Source organism: Rattus norvegicus, chromosome 7, assembly GCF_021556685.1.
Source record: "Rattus norvegicus strain SHRSP/BbbUtx chromosome 7, alternate assembly SHRSP_T2T, whole genome shotgun sequence".
Classification (NCBI taxonomy): Eukaryota; Metazoa; Chordata; class Mammalia; order Rodentia; family Muridae; genus Rattus; species Rattus norvegicus.
In genome coordinates this window covers 141755831-141783115 of record NC_141540.1, presented here as the reverse complement: position 1 = coordinate 141783115, position 27285 = coordinate 141755831, and the positions used below count along the sequence as shown (strand labels likewise).

General features: G+C 49.8%; 1 protein-coding gene across 8 annotated transcripts in view; it reads right to left on the bottom strand.

Moving 5' to 3' along the window:
* Positions 1-369: 369 nt before the first annotated feature.
* Scn8a (sodium voltage-gated channel alpha subunit 8) overlaps positions 370-27285 on the bottom strand; it is a 173442-nt gene continuing 146526 nt past the window's right edge. For 4 of the 8 annotated variants that reach the window (XM_087556058.1, XM_087556060.1, XM_087556057.1 and 1 more), the window contains exons 21-27: positions 21559-21681; positions 16164-16448; positions 14089-14142; positions 13593-13730; positions 12390-12494; positions 10344-10614; positions 370-6744 (exon numbers count right to left, since the gene is read on the bottom strand). In XM_087556058.1, the coding sequence (XP_087412184.1) occupies positions 5597-6744; positions 10344-10614; positions 12390-12494; positions 13593-13730; positions 14089-14142; positions 16164-16448; positions 21559-21681 (2124 nt within the window). In that variant the 3' untranslated portion in view covers positions 370-5596. 8 annotated transcript variants of the gene reach the window in all.

Sequence of the window (27285 nt, the reverse complement as noted above, 5' to 3'; positions counted from 1 at the left end):
GTATGTGGTGTGTGTGTAGTCCAGATGGGAGCTTAGATACTGCATGTGTGTGTGCTTTGTGTGTAGTCCAGATGTGGAGCCTAGATACTGTGTGTGTGTGTGTGTGTGTGTGTGTGTGTGTGTGTGTGTAGTCCAGATGTGGAGCCTAGATAATGCATGTGTGTGTGTGTGTGTGTGTGTGTGTGTGTAGTCCAGAGTGTGCAGTGCCACTCAGTCACTCAAGCAAGCTTCCTTGCCACTTTCCCACCCATCTCCGAGGGACGAGCCAGCCCCACCCGGAAACCAAGCCTTGGAGAGCTGTTGCCAGGGGATCCTGGGGTTAGGGGTCTGGGGTGAGAGCCATGACAGAATGACAGGCCAGTCCAAGAGGAGAGTTGAAAACAAGATTGACGTAACCCTTTATTGCAAATTCTAAAGTAAAAAGATGTACAGTACAAAGTAAAATTGAAAATCCAGACTATAAACTTCCAGTCCACTTACACATTCGCATTTCTCAAGCGTTTCTGCCATTTCCGCATAAACAGAACAGGGAACGAGTGGAGGGGGTAAGGAGGGAGATACAGCAAGGGGGAAAATTAGAAGAATCACAAACCCCAGAAGCAAGTGCAAGGAAAGACATTTCTCGACCTGCTGTCCTGGTGATGAGAAGCGGGGGGTGGAGCAGTGCAGTTTAAAATGGCTCTCAGAATAGCAGCGTTTATGGTACTAGTTCCTCTTCCTCAAGTCCAAAGAATGCTTTGCCCTTCCCTGGCGCCTTTGTCTCTGTATCTCAGAACGCTTTACAAAACATCTAGTTAAAGCCTCACAACACCCCTGTGAGGTAGGTCAGTATTATTATCCCCATTTTACAGATGGGGAAACTGAGGCACAGAGAGGTTAAGTGACTTGCCCAAGGCCACACAGCGAGCCAGTGGTCAAGCTAGGGATGGAACACAGTTCTGTCCCTCTTCTGGAACCACTGGACCACACTCCCCTTTACCTATGTGCATTCTTCACACGCACACACACGCACACACACATGTGCACGCCTACATGTGCACACCTGCCCACTTCACCCCACTTAGCCTTTATGTACAGCAAACAGCAGTGGGGTCAGGGGCAGGGGTGCCTCAGGAGTATTTTAATGGAGGAAATCTTGGCAGTCTCGAGAAGAGGCAAGAAGCACAGGCCGGGGTGCAAGTCTTGACCTCTGAACCCAGACTTCCTCTTCTCCTGACCCCCTGGCTGACTGACGGCAGCTAATTCTTTAGGGGGCGGGGGAGTACCTGAAATGAACGAAGCTTTTTGCAAAACTTTGGGCAACATCTGAGAAAAGAAAGAGGCATCGTTACAGAAGATGCTCAGGACTCGGGTCACCAAGTCCTGACCCATGGCAATTTTACCTCCACAGAAGGCCTGGAGGCTGGGGCTGAGGGACAAGGACAGGGACTGACCTACCAGCCGTCTCTCTCCAGTTCAGCTACTAGCGTGGACTAGAGTGGGCACTTCAAGATCCTCCTGAGTGTTCCTAGACCAGGAGACATGGCCTGGAGAGGGATGTCCCCGAGGGGTGCCCCCTCCCCTGCACAGATGTGAAGGGGGCAGCCCCAGTCTGCCGGGCTGATAATGGGAGTGGGTGGAACGCAGGGCCCAGCACTAGCTAGTGGAGTGGAGGCTGCTAGGCAGCATGCGCTAGCCTTGGGGAATGGGGGTGGGTTTTTCTTCTTTCTTAAATCCTATCCATGATCAAGGCAGAAGTAAGGCCAGACCAGCTGGGTTGGTTGAAGTCATCTCTGGGGGCTCTGCTGGGTGGGACTGGTGAGGGAGGGGCCCAGCCTAAGGCTAATGCCACATGCAATCAGCAAGCAGGGGCCTGGGGGCAGGGGTCAGGACCTGGCTTTTCTCTGCAGTGCCTACTTAGAAATGGGAGACTCTGGTTCTCCTCCTTCCCAAAAGCTCCACAGTCCCGGTTCCCAGACCCCTTCCAGAATTCAAGAACTGGAAAGTCAAACACAGACATACAGCAAGACAGGCTTCCCTTCGTGTGGAAAAAAGGGCCGTTTTTAGTTTTGTTTCCTTTTGGCTAAAAGTGATTTACTTTTTCTAAAAATCATGTGTCGTTTAGGGCAGCGTTGGGCTCCATGCGCTCACTAACACTATTGGTCTTTTACAGTTTACATTGGTTGTGGTGGTAAAATGAGAAGCCCTTTGGGGCGCTGTATGTGGCTCCAGGGGCTCTGACTGGAGCTTGTCTCTCCCCGAGGCCCAAGTGGCTCATTTCCTGTTAGTGAGAGCAGGGCCACTCGCTCGCTCGCTCGCTCGCTCGCTCGGACTGAGGACGATTCTCCTGCTCCCACCCTCTGCCCTGTGACTCCCAGCCTCTCACCCTGAACCACAGGGAAGTTAAGGGAGAGGGGAGTGTTTTCACACAACCAGTAGTCATGGTGACTACTGCTCAGGGGCTTTGGCTCTGCGTTTTAAATGAACAGCATACATGACTTTTTGCTTTTTTGTCCTTTTATTATTATTTTTAAAGGAGGATCGTGGAATATAAATACTGCACCAAGGACCCAGCTACAAAAAATAAATATTTATATTATATTTATATATCTATATATATATATGTGCAGTGGTACTGGCTTCTGCTGCTCTTTGATGGGCCTCATGAATGTTTGGCAAAAGCGCTGCCACTTGCTCACGGAATGAGGACGCAAAACAAAAGCAAACCAACCGAAAACCGCCATAGCTGATTCTTTAAGGTTCAATGCCTGTTAACTGCGGGTGTGAACTGCTGGTGATGGTGTGGTTCACAAGAAAGGAGTGTGGAGCAAGGATGGAGAGAGGATGAGGTGGGCAGCTGGGTGGAGGGAGAGAGGGTGAGGGGTCTTGGTGGGAGGGGCCTACCTAATCAAAGTGAAAGTTCAGAGCAAGCACAGTTGGAGGTGGCTTCTTCCCTACAAGGCTGTTGGAGGGTGTGGGAAACTGAGGCACAGCCTGCCAGGCTGGGTCAGGAGCTGGGGGAGGAGGGTCAGATCTAACAGCTTACCATTGCTAGCACGGTGCTTGGTGTTCCTAGCAGGATCAAATAGCTGTTGCCCATCTCAAGATCTAAGAACAATGATTAAGTTTAGCCAAATCTTGCATAGAAGTGGTTAGAATTTATTGCACATTGGAACAAAAATATATATATATATTTTGTTGTTTTGGAAAAGACCATTAGCAATAAAAAATTTTTTTTTGTTTGTCTGTCTGGTTAGGGGTATACATTGGCTGACAGCTTCTAAATTCTAAGAAGAAAGGAAAGTATAAAAAATAAAAATAACCATGACAGTGGCGTAAGCCAGAAGCCATTTCCTATTTAATAAGTCAGTAATTTGTATTTACAAAAAGGCATGCCAATAAAATAAAGTTGTATATTACAGTATTTATAATTCTCTTAAAAAGAATAACCACAGGTCAGCTCCTGTTTTGTGCTGTTTGCGACCTTGCCTGCAGGTGGTGCTCTATGCTTGTCCTAGCTGCGGTGACACAGCCCCACTCCCAGAGCTGGGAGAGTTGGATGGTGTCTGCCAGCCCAGGACGACAGAAAGCTCTGCTCACTGACTCTGCTGTGGTTTGTTCTATGCAAAACTAGTCAGGTGGACTGGGAGATTACATCGGAGCGCTTCTACTGCAAGGCAGACTGGTGTGTCTCATGTGTCTACTGATGGGTTGCTCGCTTCCCTCCACACTATGCTCAGGAAGGGTTTGTGTTGATTTGGTTCAGAGACTTTCTGACATTCAAGTGCAGCGTCTTGGCTTTAAAACCTTGTGGTCAGGTGAGACACCCTGGACTAAAAACCGTCTTCTGTAAAGCAGGAGATGGAATGGAAGATATGGGGCCCCTCCGGAAGCCATCCCCCAACAACAGTGGGCAGGCCACTAACGCAGAAAGCAAGGTGGGCTGAAAAGAAAGCCGGGGGGAGCTGCGACACCCTAAAGAATTACTACTGAGTCCCTTCTCACAAAAGCCATCGCAGAAACAAGACCAAGTAGGCTCGGTCCAGAGGCAGCCCCGTCTCTCCACCAGGTCCTGCTAGAGACCATCATTCTAATCACAAATGGAAGAGTCTGCAGCCACATCCCAGCCAACACTGCTGTCCTCACCAGCCCTGAGCAGCCGGGAAGGGGAGCCCTGCTGGCTGGAGGGATATGGCGGAAGCAGGAAGAACCATGCAGCTGGGAGCCTGTGACAACCCTTCTGCAGGAGAGGGCAGTTCAGAATATCTGAACCCCTTCCCATAGCTACCTGAGCCTGGAGAAAAGCAGACAGACATGACACTGAATGTAGTAAGCACCCCAAACCCCCAAAGGTTTTTGTAGTCCCCCAAAGGCCCCCTAGAGGTAACATGCTACGATAAATAGCACTTTATCTCTACCCCAAGTGTCAGTTCTCCAGTATGAAGGCTAAACAATCGTCAGAATATTGCGAGATACAAATGAACTCTTTTCTATTGTTATTAATTTTTTTAGCCCTAGGATTTGGTTTTACAGTGACATTAATAGTACAAGCCATTCAGGGCCAAAAGTCTCCCCATGAACTGGACAGAGCAGCAAAATGTGCAACAATGGCTGTGCGTTAGAGATGTCTGTCAAACATGTACACGCGAGGATCCATCAGTATGTTAGAGATGTCTGTCAAACATGTACACGCGCGGATCCATCTGCTCGTTTGGTTGGATTGTTTTGTTGGTAGTGGTCAATTGGTTAATTATGTCTCCCTACCCAGAGGTGTACGAAAGAATCCTACACTGAGAGGACTGCAGCCGGTGTGGAACTCTTACCATTTCTCCAAATACAGTGAACGGTGCAGGGCTGGTCCTGTCCGCAGGCTGAGCCTGTGGACGGGGACAGGAGTACTAGTGTCTTGTGGTGTGTGGGTCTCATGCATGACTTCTGAACACAGCATGCCATCATGCAGGTCACTTCTATGCATTGAACGAGCACAATATTTGGGATTGGCCTGAGCAAGTCCTCCTCAGCCTGAAACCCTGATTTTTTCCCCCACCCATCTCCAAACCACGTGCCGCTCGTGTGGAGAAGATGCTGTTATGTTAAAGAAACAGACGATTAGTGACATAGGCTGAATGTGTGTGTGTCTTTGTGTGTCTGTGTGCGTGTGTGTTTCTTTTTGCTGCTTAGCTTAACTAATGTAAGAATTCAAATATTGTTTGCATGAACAAACAAACTTTTAAAGTGATGCTTTCTGCTTCTGAGAATCAACAAAATGAAAAAATAAAATCCATTTGGCTGCAGCGGTGATCTGCTGGTCCCGGCAGCCGCCTCGGTTTTGTATCCTGGTTAGTTTAGTCCTAAGTTGCATTGACTAAGTGTGGAACATGCAGTAACCGTCTGCCCAAGCGATAGGAGATCTGTGAGTCCAGGGAGCAGGGTCCTTTGTCCCCAGCAGTCACCGCTCAGGATGCCACCATGTCACATGTAAGCAGACTATGTTTGGTATAGGTCTTCCAGTACAGCGAGCGTCTGCACAGCTGCTCTGCATCCGTGAGATTCGGAAGTTTGTAAACAAGCTTTCACTTGCCAGTGTTCAGCCGGGGTAAGCTTCCTTTCCCCTCCTCTAGCACTTGGACTCCCTGACCTCTTTTTGCCTCTTGGCTCTTTCCCTTCTGCCCTCCTCCGCACGCTGCTGCTTCTCCTTGTCTGGCTTTGTGACGCTGTCGTAAGAGGGGAGGGAGGCTGTGGACGGGGTGCTCTCCTTCTTGTCTCTGTGTGTGCCTCCATTCTCCAGCTTGTTGGAGGCCATCTTTCTGCAGATGAAGCCCCGCCTAGCCAAGTGTCCCCTGTAGGCACGCTGCAGGACCACTGCAGACACCTCCTCCTGCTTGCGCCGCAGAGTGGTTGTGATAGGCTCGTAAGACACTTTGGAAGGATTGGATGCCACGAACCGCTCCTCCATCTGCTGCCGCAGGATGTCCAACTCCCCACTGTCTCCCAGGACTCGCTTGGTGAAGGCGAAAAGGATGTCCAAGCAGTGGATGCGATCTCCGCTCACCATGGGCAGGTCCATGGCGATGAGCTCGATGGTGTTGGGCTTGGGTACTCGGAGCGGGTGCTCCAGGGCGTCGGCAAAGTCTGCCAGCTTACAGTACTCGATGAACTGGGTGGCGTCTGGGTCAAACTTCTCCCAGATCTCATAGAAAGTCTCGAAGTCATCCTCACTCAGAGGGTCGGCGCTCTCCTCGGTGGCCACGCTGAAGTTCTCCAGGATGATGGCGATGTACATGTTCACCACAATCAGGAAGGAGATGATGATGTAGCTCACAAAGAAGAAGATGCCCACCGAGGGGTTCCCACAGTCCCCTTTGAAGCCACTCCCTGGGTGCTCTTTGTCCAAGCTGCAGTCAGGGGGGCGGTTCAGGATTGGCAGCAGCAGGCCATCCCAGCCAGCAGACGTTGTGATCTGGAACAAACAGATCATGCTGTTGCCAAATGTCTCGAAGTTGAACATGTCGTCAATGCCGGCCTCGTGCTTCACGTATGCGAAGTTGGACATGCCAAAAATGGAGAAGATGAACATGACGAGGAAGAGCAGGAGGCCGATGTTGAACAGGGCGGGCAGCGACATCATTAAGGCAAAGAGCAGGGTGCGGATCCCTTTGGCGCCCTTGATCAGACGCAAGATGCGCCCAATACGGGCCAATCGGATAACTCGGAATAGGGTTGGGGAGACGAAGTACTTCTCAATGATATCAGCCAGGAACATTCCTGAGGGAGGAACAGAGGATGTGAGTACTGAGGTCAGGGACCCCTGCCCTCCTCTTACCCAGCACTGTGACGCGCACGAGTTCAACGGACGGGCGTGTAGAATGGGCGTCACGATGAACAGTGACACGTTCCAAAGACAGAAATGTGGAGAACGCAGTAGTGTGGAGACGGTGTGCTCAGGGCTTAACCGTGGCCAGCACATAACCCTGGAGGCATGCACAGGCCACAATGGTTCTAGTGTTTTTATAGTTTTACTATGTGTGCATTCATTAACAACAAGGTGTCCTCTATGTTTAGGAGTTGGGACAGGGCTCTCTCTGTAGCTCTGTATTAAGATGTTCACTGGTGTCCTCTATGTTTAGGAGATGGGACAGGGCTCTCTCTGTAGCTCTGTATTAAGATGTTCACTGGTTTTGTCTGCAACTCTGGCTCCTCAGATGGAAATGGCTTCACACTATCCCTTCCTGTGGCTGGAGCAAAATCTGTTCTCCTATCAAGGACCCTCTGTGTCATGTGTGCACACACAGCTTTCAAATGTTCTCCACAATACCGCCAGATTTCTACTCTGCAAACAGGGAGCGAGATGTTCCCCGTGACACACTACCCTTTGACTTCATGTCTAATTCCTCTGCGGATGCTCTGCATTCTCAGAACATCCTATTCTTCGCTTCTCACCCCCATCCTCACGAGACAGCTCGCCTTGGAGACTAAAGCGGCCCACCCAGGGGGCCTTCTGCTTGGTGCCCCAAGATTCTGAGCTGAAAGGTGTAAATCAGAGGGCAGTTTCAAAGCAGGGAGCAAAAGCAGGGGAGAAGTGGACAACTGCCTCCCCTTTCCCCCTGTGACCCAGCTTACACAGATCACGTGTCTTAAAACTAAGAAGTGACTTGGAGTGGCATGGGGGGGGGTCCAAGGAAGGCCACGGATAAAAGAGGAGATGGAAAGGCCAGGGGTGAGAGTTAGAGCTGTTCTCTTTCCATTAGTGAGAGCTAGAGTTGTTCTCTCTACATCAGCCTTACTTTCTGCCTTCTACAGGCCAAGGAGCCAAGATGAACACCCACTCAAATGAAGCTTTTAACTAGGGAAGGGTCTCTTTGCCATAAGAATTCACAAGTATTGAGACCAGCTTCAGAACTCAAGAGTCTCTCCTCTGAAGGTTTCAAGCCAGAAGAGAAGGGCTGGAGAAGGGCACAGCAGCTAAGAGCCCTTGTTGTCCACGCAGAAGGCCCAGGCTCCAATCCCAGCATCCACATGGTAGTGTACAGCCACCCATAACTCTAGTCACAGGGGCTCTGACAACTTCTTCTGGCCTCGAGGGCATTGCATGCACATGGTGCACAGCTATACATGCACACAAACACCCACACACTATATAATAAAATAAAAACTGGGGTTAGAGAGATGGCTCAGTGGTTAAGAGCACTGACTGCTCTTCTAGAGAACCTGGGTTCAATTCCCAGCAACCACATGGTATCTTACAAATGTCTGCATATCCAGTTCTGGAGAATTCAGCACTCTCTGGACCTCCATGGGTATGGATCTCTCTCTCTCTTTCTCTCTCTCTCTCTCTCTCTCTCTCTCTCTCTATATATATATATATATATATATATACACACACACACATATATATATATACATATATATATGTATATATATATATATATAAAAAATCTCCAGGCAAACACACTTAATAAAAACCCAGGAAAGGTCCTCTCCTTGCATATCCATATGCAGGCAAAACAGTTACACAAATAAGCTTTTTCGTTTGCTTGAGACAGGGTCTTACTATGTAGCCCTGGCTGTTCTGGAACTTGCTATGTAGACCAGACTGGCCTTGAATTTACAGAGATCTGTCTGCTTCTGTCTCCAGAGTACTGGGATTAAAGGGTGTGTAGCACCATGCCCTGACATAAGTCTAAAGGAAGGGGGTGGTATGGGAACCAGAGACGTGAGGCGTACTTCAGAAGGTGAGTATAGGCAGTGACTCTCAAAAGCCAAGACCTTGTGCAGACTCACCTCAGATACTCTAGCTTAGGGATTCTTGGGAAAATGCCCCAAGACTCAGTGTCCCACATGACATCTTTGTCCTTACAGGGTGATGTAGGTAAAGGGAGGTCACCTGTCTTGTGTTCACAGTCACCAACCTCAGACCAGGGTGCAGCCAGCCGTGCTCTTGACTACCTCCCTGTCTGTCTGTCTGTCTGTCTGTCTGTCTGTCTGTCTGTCTGTCTTTGTTGTTTTCAGCACTGTTTTGTGGTATTAGAAGTCAGTCACGCCTGCCTGGAGCCAAGGCATGCACACAGCACATGGGATGCTGTTCCAGGCGGCGACAGCATGTTTTGAGGAGTCAACAGGCTCACACATTCTCTCTTCACCCCAGAACCCCAACCTGCTGTGTTTTTAGGTTGAAGAAAACAGGAACTCTGGGGCTAATCTGAGTTCTGTTTCTTTTACCTCCTGGGTAAATGACCCATGCAGCGAAGATAATAAGACACCTCCTTTCTGGTGACATCGTAAGGCCCCAGTGAGACAATGTGGGGAGAACTTTCCAGTTAGTGCTGTCTCAGTAGCCAGAACCTGTGATCACTGCTGCAGTTACTGTCCCCTTAGCAATCTCCGCCCACTCTTCTCATCACGTGCACGTGTGTATGTACTTACACGTCAAGGTCAACCTTGGGTGTCATTTTGTAGGTATTATCCATCTTGTTTTTTGAGACAGGGTCTCTCACTAGCCTGGAGTCCATCAATTAGGCCACATTGGTTAGCCAGTGAGCCCAGGGCTCTTCCCTGTCTGCCTCCCGAGTAAAGGGATTATAAGTGTGTATACCACGCCCAGAACATGGATGCTGGGAATCAAACTCAGGCCCTCATGCTTGTGCAGTGTACTGGCTGGCTTATGTCAACCTGACACAAGCTGGAAAAAAGGGAGCCTCAACTGAGATGTCGTCCCCATAGGAACAGGCTGTGGGCAAGCCTGGAGGGCATTTTCCTAATTAGTGAATGGAGGCAGGCCCAACCCTTTGTGAGAGGGACCATCCCAGGGCTGGTGGTGCTGGGTTCTATAAGAAAGCAGGCTGAGCAAACCATAATGAGCAAGCCAGTAAGCAGCATCCCTCCATGGCCTCTGCACCAGCTCCTGCCTCCAGGTCCCTGCCCTGCTTAAGTTCCTGTCCTCACTGCCTTCGATGAACCCTGAATGAAAACACCCTTTCCTCCACAAGTTGCTTCTGGTCATGGTATTTCATCACAGCAATAGTAACCCTGACTAAGACACTCAGCCAAGCATTTTACCAGCTGGGCCATCTCCCAGGCTATTGCCACTGGAAAAAACAAGTTCCTTTTACTTTTCCTGGTAGACTTTTAATCTCTTGCAGGCAAATCAGATTTTATCTCTTGCCTCTGAGCTGCAGCATTTGCACCCAAGAGTGCTGAGAGCTCCCAGGAGGAACACACTAGCCATGCGACCTTCCTGGGAGGCTGAGGTGCACACAGAGCAGGGATAGGAGAGCCACCACCAGCCCACCCTGCTTGTCACTGCTCTCAGAAATCTGGTCCTCACACCTGGGGTCCTTGTCCTTCCCGTGGCCCCGCTTACTCACCCACAATGGAGAGGATGACCACCACAAAGTCAAAGATGTTCCAGCCAATGGTGAAATAGTAGTGTCTCAAGGCAAACATTTTGAGCACACACTCGCAGGTGAAGAAGATGACAAAGACCAGATTAATCCAGTAAAGAATGTTCTCCATCTGCTTGCTCTGAGTGTCTGTCTCCACCATCATTGTCACCATGTTAAGGCAGATGAGCATCATGATCACAATGTCAAAGGCTTGTTGAGTGACGAAATCAAAGACAATCCCTTGGATTTTGTTCTGCAGAGGAAAGACAGAAACAGGTTCACAGAAGCCTTTAGACCCATGGGCTGCTGCTCTGCTCCTGGTGCGTCCTTGTTGCCCTCTCGGTGACAGTACCTGCTGTCATCTGTCTGGAGCGCCCACAGAGCCCTCTTCAGGAGAGCTGGCCTCAGTGTCCTCAAGTACTGTTCTGTTGGCCTGAGCAACACCACCCCAGCTGAGGGTCTTCTCCGTCCTGATGCTGTTCCAGCCCCAGTGGCTGCTTTACTCCAGAGACAAAGGGTGCTGCACTCATACTGGATTCACCATGCACCTCCTGAGGACCTCACCCAGCTCCTCCCTTTTCACTGTTCTTAAGTCAGAAAGTGGACTTCATCCTTGCCTCTCGCCCAGACTCCAAACATAGTCCATCAGTCTGAGGTGGGGTCTCCTTCTGTAGTTAGGCTGGCCTGCAACTTAACTGTGTGGCCCACATTGGCCTGGAACTCACAGCAGTCCTTCTTCCTCAGCTTCCCGAGTGCTGGCGTTACTGGCATATATGTGTGTATGAATGCAAGCATTTGTAATATTTATAAATAACATGTTTTAAAGATTCATAGCTGGGCAGTGGTAGCATTTAATCCCCATCACTTGGGAGGCAGAGGCAGGTGGATCTCTAAGCTCAGGGCCAGCCTTGTCTACAGAGAGAGTTCCAGGACAGCCAGGGCTGCATAGAGAAACCCTTCTTGAACCCTCCCCCATCCCAAGATTTATTTACATTTAGTATATGCATAGGGTATGTGCACATGGGTGCCTGGAGGGGGGATGTGGCTCTGGACCCTGCAGCTGGAGCTCCAGGTGTCTGTGAGCTGGTGACCCTTCCTGGTGCTGGCAGCCACACCTGGCTCCTATGCGGGAGGAGTACACGTCCCTAGCTCAGCAGGCTCCACGTGGGTTTTGTTATTGTTGTTTGAGACAGGGTTTCTCTGGGCAGCCCTGGCTGTCCTGGAACTCACTTGGTAGACCAGGGTGGTCTCAGAAATCCACCTGTCTCTGCCTCTGGAATGCTGGGATTAAAGGTGTGAGTCACAGCCACCTTATGGCCTCGTGACTTTATACTTTAGCAAGCACGGAGCTTGGGAAAACAGGCTTTCCGGCTGCTTTCCATTTCTAGACAAGGTGAAAAGCCGCACAGGAAGAGAACAGCGCTCTCTCCAAAAGGTCCAGTGTGAGGGTTGACTGGACCGAAGATCACTAAGCACCATCCCACTGGCGGGGTGGGGTAGGGGAGGGTCCAGAAGGAATGAGGAGGAGGAGCCAGCTCTCGTTACCTCCCCTCTGCTTCCTGATTATGGGATGTTAGCACGCTGCTGCCACATCCTTATTGCCACCATGTTTTAGGGCACAGCAGCTGTGAAAATACTGACCAAACCTTAGTGCTTTTGTTATTTGAAAGGTGATGTCACTATGTAGCTCAGGCTGGCCTCTAACGTTGTGACAGTCCTGCCTTGGTGCCACCATGCCTGACTACCGAATCCTGCCTTGAACAGGTAGTGGAGGGATCACTTTCCTTCGCTCACCTCTGGCAGCGTGCTGTCTCATAGGAGGGCTCCGGGCACGGGCCAAGCACTAATGCAAACCCGCTTCACTCCTAATCACGGCTGCTGAGCTCTTACTGAGCATCTAGGAGAGGACCGGCAGGCAGCACCAGGCAGCACCAGGCAGCCAGTCACTTCTTCCTCTGTAGTAGCCCTAGTGTGTTCTTTCCAAACAGATGTATAGTGTGCCATTGTTAGCCTGCCCACTGTACCTACCAAGGGTCGGGGGATGGGCTTCTGTGGCTTCTTGGAGCCCAGCTTTTTCATGGCATTGTAGTACTTCTTCTGTTCCTCTGTCATGAAGATGTCCTGACCTCCAAAGTAGAGAGAGAACACAGAGGGGACAATTACAACCGGCTCTGGATGTGCAGCTGAGCACCACTGAAACCAGGAGAGACTACTTTCCCTCCAGAGGTCATCGTGGTGGCAAGGACTCCCACAGGGAGCACTCCTGGGGCAGTTACCACAGTCAGAGACAGTTCCAGTGGAGATGTCTGGAATCTTCCAGGCCAAGTCGTGAGATAGGACTGTCTGACTCCAGGCTTTCAGAGCAGGAAGTGGAGAGAGCAAGGGACCAGAGGGCAGTCACACCAATGGGAAAAATTATTTTTATCCAGACAGGGTCTCGTTGTGTAATCCTGGATGGCCTATGGAGTGAGAATCTCCTGCCTCTGCCTCCTGAGTGCTTATCGAAGGTGTGCATGCCCTGTGTGCACCATGCCCTGTGTGCACCATGCCCTGTGTGCACCATGCCCTGTGTGCACCATGCCCTGTGGCCCTTCCAAACATCACAAAAAGGATCTTTCAGTGTAGCAAACAGCAAATTCACTTTTTATGAAATTCAAAATTTGGAACTTGTGGTATAAAAAGGCAGCTTAGAATTCTTGTGACTCCCTGCATGGACTAAACTTGTAAGAGAACAAGGTAAGTCTAAGTCAGTCTTCCAGTGTGCTTTAGAAGAACCATTACCACAGGAAGTGAATCCTTTGAGGACGCCCTCTCCACTTCCACTGTGCTACGGGTGCCAGGTTCAAGTCTCCCCATGGTACTATCTTTTTTCTCTGTCCCTCCTTCTGGCAGAAAGTCCCACCAGGAGTGGCCTCAAGAACACAAAACTTCAGGGAAATGTTGTAAACCACACACTGCAAAGTTCAGCCTCAAACAAAAGGGGTTGTCTGGGGCTGGTGTCTGGACAGTGGGACAGCCTTACCATAAGGTGGCACTTTGAGTTTTAGGGAGGAAGGGAGGGAGGGAGGGAGGGGAAGAGGGAGGGAGGGACAGAGAGAGAGAGAGAGAGAGACAAAGAGAGACAGAGATAGAGAGAGACAGAGGAAGAGGGGCATCCTCTCTCTAGAAACAAGGCCAGAGAGCCTCTCATCTGGGCTGGCCTCAGCCGCTGGCAGCAGAGAGGAAACCTATCTTTTTCTTCTGCTGGTTGAAGTTGTCGATGATGACACCGATGAACAGGTTGAGGGTGAAGAAGGAGCCGAAGATGATGAAGATGACGAAGTAGATGTACATGTAGATGTTGCCCTCGTAGTCAGGCTGCTCGTCTGGCTGTCCAAGGACAGAAGAGAGGGACTCAGGTCAATCCCTGGGTCGTCAGGTGGCTGACTCCAACATGCTGAAGCCACCAGCCCTCCCTCTGTGTGGCTGACAAGCTTGGGTTCTCTCTGCCCTCTCACGCTCTACCTGTCCTTCAAAGGCACTGTCACCTATGGGATGCGGTACAGGGAGCAGGCAGGAGGGTAGGGTAGTCAGTGCCACCAGGGTCAAGTAACCGGACAAGCACTTAGTGTCCAAGGAGACACTTCCGGCCCTCTACTCTTCCCCACTGCGTGGTTCTTGATGGATCTACCACACACCTTGCTCTCTATCATCTAAGCTGGCCGCATTTCACCATGCGTGTCCTTACCTTTCGGGAATCTACAGCCGCATACATGATGTCCATCCAGCCTTTGAAGGTTGCCTGGGAAACAGAGTCAGTCATTAGACTGTGCCTGTTAAGGAGTAGTTTGGAAGTCAAGGCAAGGTTCTAAAGGCCAGGCTTAGGTTCGATAAGAGTCAAAATGGGGGGTGAGGGGTTACGTAGGTATAGCTTACAGGGACATAAGAGTTACTTTTATCAAGAAAGATTCCAAAGAGGCGTCGAGTGAAGTCCCTGAAAATACCACTGGAGTCTAGCAAAGAGATAGATGGCAGCGGCTGACACTCACTGACAGGGTCTGAGAGCAGAGGTCACAGCGAGAGCAGGTGGGTCATGTGCGTGAATGCTTGGACGCCTACCCAGGAGCCACTCTATGAAAAGGAGTTACATAAGCACCAAGTGCCTGAGAGACTCACAGTTGCACTAAACAGACAGACCCACAGGCTTGGGACTCTTCCCTCACTAACACACACATGTGGCCCTAGGATTCCCTTACTGACTTCGTTCTCAGCAGCCTCATCTCAGCCCTCCTTCAGCCTGCTAGAGCTGGCACAGTGGAGCAGACATAAACAGTTAACATCCTCAGCCTTGCTGAGTTCAACCAGATTCTAGACTTTGGGGAGGGCGTGGGGGCTGCTTTACTCATCAGATGACCTGATGACAAACAGTCCTGCGCACACATGGACAGTGGACTCATGGGGCTGTCCCTCCTGTGAACATGGACAGTGGGCATTTGTGGGGCTGTCCCTCCCATGCACATGCAGACAGTGGACTTGTCGGACTGACTGGATGCTCACGTGTTTTCTTGAGTTGCTCAGGTTCAAGTCCTGAGCCCAGCCTATGTCCTCTTGTAATGTGTCGGTTAACTATTTTGTGGTGCTGGGAATTGAACCCAGGCCCTTGTCCATTAGGCAAGGGTCCTACTCTTCCATTCCAGCCTTAAGCCCAAGCAACCCCAACTTCCTAAACTGACAGAGAAGCAAAGGGACTGTCATGGGATGGAGCACAGCCACCCCATTAACTGTGCTCCTCTGCATCCAGCAGTGAGGGTTCACCAGGGCTGGCTTAGGCTGGGAGCTTTTCCTGCACCAGTATGTCTAATTCCTACGAAGACTGAATAATGCAGGCATAGTAATAACAGGAGCAAACCACAGAATAGCAATTATCTTAATTAACTTCATGCCAGGCATTGTGCTGAGATTTTTTTTTTAAATCACAAATTCTCTTAACAACTAGGCAAGGTATTATTATCTGCATTCAACAACAGAATCAAAGGGTCATCAGAGAAGCTGGGTGATTTGTCCCTTGGTTGTGCCTCTGCTCCATGATGGCCTGAGGCAAGCTCCTACCAGCTCCTGTGCAGCACACGGTGTCAGGCAGCAAAGGCTCCCAATGCCATGAGGATACTGGGAAGCTAGGGACGGTGGAACAAGCTTAGTGACTGAAATGAGCCCCTGACCTGAACATATGGGGACCCATGCCTGGGGCTGAGCTCCCTGCATGGTGGCAGCATGGGAACGCTGGCCTGTTCTCAGTATGTGACAGCACAGCTGTCCCTCTGCTTCCTACTCTATCCCGCTGGCCTTCCCACTCATTTTCTCCCCTTCTCTTCTCTCCAGTTAACTGCACACTCTGCCCCAGGGAAAAAAGATGGTCCCTCTAGCCTAGGGGTTCTCAACCTTCTACTGCCGAGACCCTTTACTACACTTCTTCATGTTGTGGTGACCCCTAACCATAAAATTATTTCGTTGCTACTTCATAACTATAATCTTGCTACTGTTATGCATTGTAATATGCAAACATCTGATATGTCACTTGGGGCTGCGACCCACTGGTTGAGAACCACTGCTCTGACACCCTTCTATCTGCTGCTGAACAGAACTGAGCCTCTCACCAGATTCTTCCAAGAGGCCTCAGGAAAGTCAGGGGGGAGGCATTGCCCTGAGACAAATTCGGGGAAGATAACATTCTCAAGAACCTGAGAGTGCTCCTGATCTGGAAGGAAGAGAATGGGGTCTGTGCTGGCAGCCTGCCTGCCCCAGGCCTGAAGCAGAAACACTCACCACTTGAAGAAGGGCCAGGTACCCTGCTCCGACATTGTCAAAGTTGATCTTGACATTCTTCCATCGGATCTCCGTGCTGTTGCCCTCCATGAGCTTCTCACAGTCCGTTTTATTGTTGACAATATCGATTTCGAACCGGATTTCAGAAGTCTCATTAAAGCAGTAGTGGTATTTCCCCGCAAACAGGTTAACTCCCATGATGCTGAAAATCAGCCAGAAGATGAGACACACCAGCAGCACATTCATGATGGAGGGGATGGCGCCCACCAAGGCATTCACCACCACCTGCGTTGGAAGGGAGGCGGCTGAGTGCTCACAGGAACCGACCGACTGACCGACAGGCTCGTTCTTTTTGTTTCCAGAAGGGGAATGCCGTTTCTGTGGCTTGTTCTGCCACGAACACACTGCACTGTCTTTGCAACTAGAGTAACTGGACAGGTCCACAAGCAGGGTCCCAAATGTCCAAGTCTCTGCACTATATTTGGGTGAATTTTAATAAGTGGTTTATTTCAGTTAATACAAACTTCTCTGCCCAAGTGGACTTTTTTTTTTTCTTTTCTAGGCACCAACCTGGGACCAGAAAAAACGATTTCTTAGTCCAGACTTCCCTCTTTTCAACTCACAAAATATGCTCTGTTGAGAGAGCAACGGCAAGCTCACTAATGGCCATTCCACAGACATTCCCCCTCTGGAAAACAGGCAGCTGTTCAAAGCCAGAGCGCCACTGCCCTTCGGGTCAGCGCACTACAGACGTCTTACAGGTATGCAAGGCAGTTATCTCTTCTCAGGCAACAGCTGAGCATGCAGACTTTTGCAGGCTCAAGGAAGAAAGGAAAAGCTATATTCCCTCTACCAAACAGTTTGTGATTAAAATGTGAGCAGACACGGGTCTCCCCCAAGGATCACTGCTGTTCTGCCTTCGCTGTGCTGACGGCTCTGCCTCTGCTCGGTCAGGGCCTCCACCCCATGCTTCACAAAGTTTAAAACTAATGCCTGGAGGAGCGGACGCTTCTTGGGCTCTGCGCCATACTGCAGGCAGCGGGCAGCACCTCCAGTCTCAGCGGTGTCACTAGAGTTCAGTGCTCGGAGAGCAACATGGAGGTCACTGGGTCACACAGTGTCTTGAGCAGAGCGTCCAAGGCCTGATCGAATTGTTCCTGCTTCAGACTGTCCTCACAGACGCGGTGGCTGAGAAGGAGCTCTGCTGTCCTATACTGGAAGCAGCTAGTCAGACTTCCTTTAGACTGTTCATCTTCTGATTCTGCAGTCAATGTGTGAAGGCCTTGAAGGCCGAGAGGCAGTTCTTTCTCAATCCTTAGACATCTCTTAGAGTCACTGCTGTAATGTCTGCTCCTTCAGGCATGAGCACCCAGAGCCTCTGCCTGCAGTCTGGAGTCTCCATGTTACTCTGACCTAGACAGTCAGGCTCAGTCTCTACTACCTCACTCTACACTGTCTGTCTTTGGTGGGAGCACTGAAAACAGGCAAAAGAGGATGGTCCACAATGGAACAGTCACCTCTCAAACAGGAAGAGCAGGCTAGAGATTCACAAGCTCATGTTTGTGTGTACCTGCCTGCGCAGGTGCAAGTACGTGTACACATGGGTACATGTGGCATGCATGTGCATGTATGTGTGTGGTGTGTGAGTGCATATGTGTGTGCAGCATGAATGGCATGCATGCATGTGGTGTGTTTGCCTGCATGTGTTTGTGCATGTGTGGTATGTGAGGTCTGAGTACATGTGTGTGTGCAGCACGTGTGTGGCCTGTGCACGTGTGTGGTGTGCATGTGGGTGTGGCACATGTCACAGCAGAGCTCTGGTGTGTGGTAGAGCAGATCCTGGTGTGGAAGCCTGGACCTGTGAATTTTCCTGGCAAGGCAGTCTATCACCTGCTCTGCAGACCCCCTCACCACAAGGACACTGATGAGCTCTTGTACAGTTCAGTTTAACCCACCCTATAGGTGTCTACATGGTAAAGGAACATATGGATGCAAAACACTTACTTCGAGGGCGAACTGGCTAACCCTATGTGATCTCTTTGACCTTTTTTATAAGTCTGGTGCTAAAGTGAGCCTCAGCACTCAGAGGATATAAAAATCCTATAAGATAAAATGTCTCTATAAAATGTACTTCCCCCCTCTGTGCCTTCCTTCAAGCTATCTTCTCAGCCTCCACAGTGCCGTTTTATTAATTAATCACAAATGCTGGAGAACGCCTTACCTCAGCTTACAAACCAAAAGTGGGTAGAGCTAGCTGCCCCCACTTCTCTGCTGCAGATGTTGGCCGCCAAGCCATGAGTTAACTGCACCCCAGAGGGACTGTCACAGTGTCCATCTCAGCAACCCAGGGGCAAGACAAGCCTGATGACAATGTTCTCAGCAGTGGTCACTTAATACCCTAGCTCTCTTCCTGTGCTCTCTGGGTATTTTATGTTGCCCTAACTATGAGGGAGTCTGTTATTGTTAAAAGCTAGATTTCTACAGCTGAGACACAGAACTCCAGGGTGAGTTCCAAAAACCTGCGAGGGTTTGCATCTTTCAAAGGCAGCTTATACTCAGATTGACTCAACTATCACTCAGTTGGTCAGGAATGTGTTGATGTCGAGTCTCACAGTTACCATCCCACACGTGGCTACCCCTGCTTAGCACGCTCCATTCAGTCTGTGAGAGCTTTTAGCATCTGGCAGAGGGAACATGGCTTTAGTGACAACCATGTACTGACAACAGAAGTGCATGCATGTCTCATAGCAGTAAATACCCTCAAGAGCTGACAGCACAGCAAGGTCTTAAGGGTTACTATGGAGGAGAGAAAAGCAAAGGGCGGCACAGGGTTCCTTTGCCAAGAGCAGGCAGGACTGTTGCAATTTCTGGTCTTTGGTTTGAGGAAGGAGAGAAGACTGAAGTGAGTACCCAGGACAGGCTAGGGTGACACTCCCTTTCACCTGAAGGGCTAAGCTTCGAATCAGAGCAGCACAATGACAGTTGAGGCCATCTGCACGGATGCTAGTCAGCTAATCAAGGTCTCTGACTGAGAGGTTTAGCTGGTGTCTTGCAAATGCTGGCATATAGAAGAAGCCAAGCTACTAAATGACAACACGCACCCTGAAGAAAATCATGCTTGAATAAACACAGGTACAACAGGGTAGCTTGCTATAAACTTTGCCCAGTCTAGCAGCTTCTCTTCCACAGGAGGGTTGGAGAGCTCCAGGGCCTCTAAGGCCCCTCCACTAGCCAAGTGGCCAGTTAGTACTGCTGGCTGACTGGCACCTACCAAAAGTGAAACTTCTTCCCCAGTGACCCCACTGAGCACTATTGCTTCAACTTGTAGCTTTGGGTTCACACTTGTTCTTGCCAAATTACCTTAACTAAAAACAGGTAGGTGCTTTACAAATGAACTCCCCTTATATCGATTCTGGACTTCGGGTTTCTAAGCTTCTTGAGAGTTGGCAAGTTTAAGGTTTGGAGGACATGGCAAATGAGAGGTGAGGGAAGGCGGGGGAAGGGGGCTAAGTGGAAAAGGAGGGGTTACCAAAAGGTCTCCTGCATCTGCATTATTCAAATCACTTCCTTTGGGCAAATGCCTCCAGCTGGTGCACAGCAACTGCTTTTGACACAGTGACAGAGTGACAGTAATGAGCAGCCAGATGGAGAGAGTTCACAGTGTCAGCTGACACTGGGAGCTGCCTAGAGGTAGTGGCCATTGCCTTAGGAGGTCTGGGGTCCTTGTTAGAGACTAGTTCAGGTCCAATGGTGCATCAATGCCTTTGACAGGACGTCCATGGCTGTACCCTGTGCAGAGTTGTTTGGCTACCAGAGTGGACTCTTAGCTCTAAAGCTACCAAGGCTTGTCATCCCTTATGAAACATGTGGGCAGGCAGCAGGGGGCCCAGAGACAGACATTTAAACCTGCTTCCACTCACACTGTGGCCGTTTCAACTGCCGACCTTGGAGTATTACATACTCTCTCTGAATTTAGCCTGGTTGGAACAGCGCCTGTCATGCAAAAAGCTCAAGCCTCTCTTACTTGTGAGAGGAAGACTAGAATTCATTTTTAATTAGAATGTACTTACTGCCCTGGAACTACCCTACTTGCAGAAGGCTTCAAGAGGACTGCCGAAGGCTTGCGTTTGGAAAGCCAAACTGACTGTGCTAGAAGAAACACGAGCTCATCGCAACGGCGTTTGTTTAAATGAACTAAGACAATAACATTTCTAAGTCCCTGTAGTCCTGCCTCTGTACAGCTGTGAATAGGGTCACATGAGGAATGGGCACAGCTGCACTGTCCTGGTCCCCAGTTCTGACCATCAGTCTTACTTCCTATGGACCATTGCAACCATTCCATTCTCGTGCCTATGATCTGGTGTTTGCACATTGAAAATCATCCTCTGGTTTGCTCTCCTGCATGTAGTCCACGTCTAAGGTAGAGTGAGCTTTCTTGGGCCCCTGAAGTGTAATAGACCCCTCTGATTAGCACAGGGCAACTATCACCACCAAACCAGCTGTCCATGTGATTTTCTGGAAGACAACATTTTAGTTTGTGCACATATAACTGTGCACACTAACAATCATTAAAACCAAGAGAGAAAGGCATCAAAAGAGAAAGCCCTTCTAATGTGACACGGGGGGCATCCCCTTGTATCGTCTGAACTTGGGCAGTGTATCGCCCCAGTAGGAAGGAATGGGGCATCGGGAGATTTCAGAACTACTGATGCGAAGTCACCTAGCACTTGGCTGTTCTGATGGTGTGAGGCCAGGGCACAGAGCATGGGCACAGGGGTTGGGGTGAGGGGAAGCTTTGCTATCAGACAGAGGCTGCCAGTCCTCGTGGGACTGGGCTGAGAACAACAAGGTGCAATGAGAGGAATCAGAATACAAAGAAAAGTGTCTATTCTCCCGGGTCACAGCAAATGCTGCTCCTCCCCAGTCCCAAGCCTGCCACCCTGTCTTCAAGTCCACTTGGCTGTTTTCTCAGTGACCCCTCCCCCACAAGGCCACAGGCCTCTACCCAGCACTCTGCCTGCCTGCAGCCTAGGCTTTTCGGAGGGTCTCTGGGTGATAATTCCCCTTCTTTGCACCTGGTGATTCTCCCTATAAATCCAACAGCCCAGAAAGCCGCCCCGAGTGCTACAGGTAAGCCAGGCCAGATGAGGGAGCCAGTGTTAACATGTTCTGCAGCGGCACGTTGTTGGGGTTGGGGCCGATATTAATGTGATGAGGCAGCTTAGTGCGACTCCCCTGCACACGGGGCAGGCGCAAGGGAGAGCGTGGAGGATCAAATCAGCAGCTGCGTCACAGAGCTCGTGTCTGAATGATCTTTCCACCGAGTGATCAGTTCTAGCATGCTTTAACAGTTTCCATTGGCATGCAGAAGGATCAGCTACTCTTAGTGTCTTACCCTCATCCCTTCAAATCGTGATAAGGCTCTTAAGGGTCTCAAAGCTCTTAGGGTCCTAAGGGACTTTATGGCACCTAGTTCCGAGTAGCCCAGGGCATTAGCTATAAGGCTGACTAAAGAGACCTACACAAAACAGAAGAGAAAAAGAAAAAAGGAAAGAAAAAGAAAACAGAGGTTCCAGAGTGTTAGAATAAAACCCCTAGCACTGATTTAACAGACGGGGGACCCCCCAGCATCGGAAGTGGGTACCACCGGCTGCCTACTTCAGCCTACTTCAACTTGACTCAAACGACCTGGAAGGAAAGGTGGTTGAGAGAGGTGGAAGAAAAACACAAGGGGAAGAGAGGAGGAGGAAGGGAGGGCAGCAGAACACGCACGGGTTGGAGAGGGGAGAGGCTGAGGGATGGGAGAGGAAGAGGTCCCGTTGGAAGGAGAGGAGCCTGAAGAGGTGACAAGAGCCTTACCCTCGCCCTTTACAGTCTGCAGCTCCCAGAAGCTCCCATTAAATTAAGCCAGACAAACTTAATGGTACCTATGGAAAAGAATACAGATAAATACACACATTCCACATCAGCTGCCCAGCCTCAGCTCAGCCACCATGGCATTTCCGACAGGGACAAGCTCTCTTATCCTGGTTGACAAGAAACCATTCGAGAATTTAATGAGTCACTGCATTAACAAAAGAAACATGGTCAGTAAGAACCACCAGTGACTGTCCCTAAAAGAACCTCCTTGACATGATTCTGGCCCCATAATCCTCTCTCACTGTTAAATGATAACTTACAACCATCACCCTCCACAGCAGTAGAACCCTTTGTGGCGGTTGGAACCAAATCCGTACTTCTAATTCCCTGTCTATCCTCCAGAATAGCGTCAAATGTTCTAGCCTTGGCCAGGGTAGGACAGTCTTCTGTGACTCTTTTCTAGTCACAGTGACTGGGAGACCTCCTGTGGGAATTTGTAGACAGGGAATGGACAGTGGGTGAGAACCACACTGCTGACCTGACCCAGTGCTCAGTCTACCTGGGCAGACTTGCAGAGACCTGTCTGCAGCACGCAGATAACAGGCAGTATCATGTCATCGATGTCTGTAAGCCTAGACTTGGGCCAAGACTTGCCTGTTCTCCAAGAGCAACCTTAACCTTGCTCCTATCAGGAGGACCCTTAACCCTGGATACTAGCCACACCCATGCCTGCCTGGGCTTGACTTCAGCAGGATATGGCACTCCTCAGGGCCACTTGGCCTGAGCATACCTCTGCCCAGACATATCTGGGAATGTCTGCTTGGGGCTCCTCCCAGATGCCTTTCTTTCAGGATGGTGGGACGGGTTAAGGTATTCTTCCTTATGGGAACTTGTAAGTCTACTTCAACTGACGTCTCAAAGCCAAAGCCAGAGAGAAAAGATGTCTCTCATGTCACTTTGGTGTTCTACCTACTGTTCTTTGATCTCTTAGACTAGGTTTCAATTCTGTGTCTGCACTGCATGTGTTCAGCACACATAGATGCCTCTTTCACATGCTCTGTAATTAGGAACTAAACCCAGGCCTTGTGCATGCTGGGCAAGTGTTTCACTACTGGGCTACATCTTCAGACATTACAACAAACAGACACCAGCTGTCCTTGAACTTGTCCTGTCCATCAGGCTGGCCTTGAATTCAGAGATCTACCTGCCTCTGCCTCCCCAGTGCTGGAATTATGGGCCACCACTCTTGGATAAAAGTAAATCTTTTTAAAAAAGAAGATATTTGTAATTTGGTACGAGGACTGGTATGGGGTAGAAGTATAAGGGCAATGACATGGAGAGACACAGGCTGACGGGATTTGATTTTAAAACAGGGTGCAAACCAACTCATGCATACACTCATAACCCATCAGCTTTGGTATCTTCTGTGGAGTTGTGTCCTAGGCTGTGTTCAAAGCTGATCAGGAAAGATCACAGCCCCCAGGCTCTCAGTATCCTGGAAATCTTTCCTAAGTCGAGGGTCTCAAGATCCTTATCTAGAACAAAGCACCCAGCTATCTTCCTTTTATGTCTAATGACTGATAACAAAGCACCCAGCTGTTTTCCTTTCATGTTTAATGATTAATAACAAGTCACATGGAACTACCTCTGGGAGACTAGTGGTAGAGCAAGTCAATGATTTTCTTAAATCAAAAATTATTTTAAAGTATGTGTTTGTATGTGTATGGGTGCATGCATGTGCCCCTGGAACTGGACGCATGGGTGGTGGGAACTGAACTCGTGTCCTCAAAGACAGCAGTACACACTTTTAGTTGCTGAGCCATCTCCCACTTGCAAGCCAACTCTTAACACCAAGTATTCTAGAACTACCCAATCGTTAGTGAGGAACATCTGATGGTAAATTATCCCATTTCAGCTAGGTTCCCCAGCTCAAAGCCCTCTGGGACGGATTCACAATGTGAAGCCTTGGCAGGTACAGACTGCAAAAACCAAAACTTTGAGTGTCTTGAGACCCCCACAAAGCAGTAGGACCCCCAGCTCTGAGTGGTGGCAACTTTACTAATAACAGCGTAGTAGGAGGAATGGTAGATGAGTCCAGAAGTCAATTAAGAGGCTGGCTCTAAGGCCACCAAGAGACAGCCTGCTCTACTACTTAGCCAAGCCAAGATCTACAAGTGAGACCAGTAAGACTCTGGACTGTCCCTCAGTAGCTGATGGCTCTCTAGGTTAAACCCTTACTGACATAATGAGAACATTTGGTCAATATACAAAGGAATAAAACCTAAAAGGGAAAAAAGGAGTTAACAAGACAAAGTCCAACCCTGAAGGCACAGAAGGAAGTGAGCACTGGGTAACTTCTCCATGGAGGGAATGTATCAGCAGGCCAAGGCCAGTCTGAGGTGTTGGCACCTGCACGTTCCCATTCCTGAACACAACTGCTGGACAATCCCTACAAGCAACGGGAAATGCTCCTAAAGAAAGAGTGGCAAAGTATTTCACAGGGCATAAACACCGGTGTAGGCAAAGACCCGAGGAGGAGGAAAAAGAAAACACCTGTTTGGGACTCGCACTGCTTCCTAATAAAGAGAATGACTCAAGTCGTGTCTGAGGGTCCTCATGACTCCATTAGAGGGGTCTTGCAGCAGCTTTAAGATACAACGAGGAAAATGAATCTGGATCAGGGCAACAGGCATGGTGATGAACTCACTCTGACAGGAAGTCACCAGTGGATGAGATGGGAGAGTGAAGTAGATGCAGATGTGCTTGGCTAGGACCTAAAATCACCCCCACGAACCCTACACTGCCCACAGAACTGGCACATTCCTTCCTCTGGTGGACAGCTCTCGTTCTCGGCAGGCCCAGCTGTCTCGATACCAGCCAATGCTTTGTTTTTCACCCATCATTTAAAGGTGACAAGCTGTGGACCAGCCTTACAGGGTCGGGTACTCCTCCCTACACAGCAGGCTGTGACTCTGTGCATGGGTGTCATCTCTTAGGCTCTGAGAGAGAAGCTTCTGTGTCTGATACTCTATATTTCTCACAACACAGCAGGTTTTGCATATCATGGATGTTCAATAAACATCAGACACATGAATAATGGACAGAGGGGTGTGGTTCCTGTGAGAACCCTGTTCCCACGGGCTGAGTTACCTCAGCACAGCTAGGTGAGAGCTGCTGCAGAAGCTGGCACAAGCTCCCCAGAGCTGGGCCCTGCCGCCTTGTCCTCCTGGGACTCCTTATGAACTAAGGCCGTTCAATGCAGAGTACGTATTTAATTCATGCTGATTACCAGTGACTGCTGAAGAGCCATTCAGAGCCACTGTGGGACCCGCAGCAGTAGATAATCCAGCACCTTCGGAAAGCTGGAGGAACTGATGGGTTACAGTCAATTAGCAAACACTCGGTTTACTGCTTTGCTTTCTTTCTGCTGAGTATAAAGAAAACCCTTGATAAATAAGTGCTGGCCTGGGTTTAGGCGCATGTGACATGCCTGATTGTATCCTTGAGTATGGGGTTGCTCAGCCCAGAGAGGAAGTGGTAAGTTGGGGTTGACCACGGAGGAAAGGGAAGCGCTGACCCAGACCACAGTTCTTCTTGGGCAGCTAGACTGTGGTAGAGGACCTATCTGTCTGCATCCTCATGAAACCCGAGAGAGAAGGGGTTTCTGTGGGCATCTTCCTGAGTCCAGGTGCCCGAGAGTTACTGTGCATGTCCCCTTCTCTAGGAAGAGAGGTGGCCTAGCTTCAGGTGTCATCTCCTATTTTCCCCACAGCTGCTTAAGTGTCTAGGTCTGCTAACTGCAAGGACCGCCCCCTTTCCCTGGGGTTTGTCAACCTGACCACACCTGGAGTTAAACCCCAACACCGAGGGGTACACCTGTGAGTGGCCTCTGCTTAACTGAAGGGAAGACTCACTTCTAATACGTGTCTCTGAGGTGGAAAAACACACCTTCAACCCAGATCTTCCAGGTGGGAAGGCTGTCCTCTAATCTGGGCCTGGTGCTGGGAGCCTAGACAAGGATATGGAGGAAGGAAGGTCTGCTCTTGGCCTGCTTGTTCTCACCTCATTTGTTCTCACCTTCTCTGGCATCAGAGCCTGGTTCCTCAGGATTCTGGGGAACACTGAAGACCAGCACAGATGTCCAGCCTTTTGGACTGGACAAAGACTGGATTCTTAGAACTTCTGTTCATAGGCAGCCATTGTTGGACTAGCTGGACCATAGCCTGTAAGTCACTCTAATAAATTCTATCTATCATCTGTTGTCTGTCTTCTATATTCACTGTATAAGTTCTGTCAGTCTAGACAACCCTGATGAATACACCTAGCCTCCTGAAATAGGAGAGGATGAGACAATGTTAGTTCCTGGAAGCACTCATTAGCCACAGATGCTGAAGAGAACTTGGGAAGGGAATGTGTTTATGAAGAAGTCATTGCTGGTGCAGTACTGAAAGATCTCCCAATAGATCTGTCCTAGATTCCATAGGAATTACACAGGCAATTCGCCAATAGCCCACGAAGTCTCTTCGAAACACACCCACTCAGGCTTCAGCCTCTAGGTCCTTCATCCCAGCCCCAGGATGAATTCTCTGCAGCCTCGGTACTGTGAGTCTCACGCACCCTTTCTTTAAATGAAGCAAGAGAAAAGTTTTAGTCACTGCAGAAAGTGGAAGACAGTCAGAGTTAGTGCTGGTGGGGTGAGAACCAACTGCTGCTGCTTCCAACCTGAAAACAACACAGGAGCCCGAGGTCACGAAGCTGTGGTCATACAGCCTGGAGGACGAATGTTTTCATTTGGTGATCACAACAGAAATGGCCACACCTTAGGCTCTTCTCCCCAGGGGAAGTGACTTGACTGGCACATCTGGGAAGTATCCACGGCATGGATAGGAGCCACAGACCCCAGCCCCAATCCCCCCACCCTACCCTATCCCCAGACCCCACCTCGTTCCTGTAACCCACGTTAGCCATACACCCTGCCTCCTGCCCACGCCCCGCCTCATCTCAGAATCCCATCTCATGGTAGCAGAAAGGGAATGTCCTGTAGTCATAGGGCAAGAACCTTCCGATGTCCAGGCTAAAGACAGGGAGGGGACTTTCTGAATCTAAATAAGCCAGGCCCAGTGGCACGAAGGACAGGACAGGCTCTGGGGCAGGGCAGGGTCTTCAGAGGTCCCATCCTCCAAATAAGAGCTAACTGTCATAAGAGGACCTGCACCCAAGCCTGCAGGGACACACTGATTGCTAAGCTAACCCCAGCTCCTGC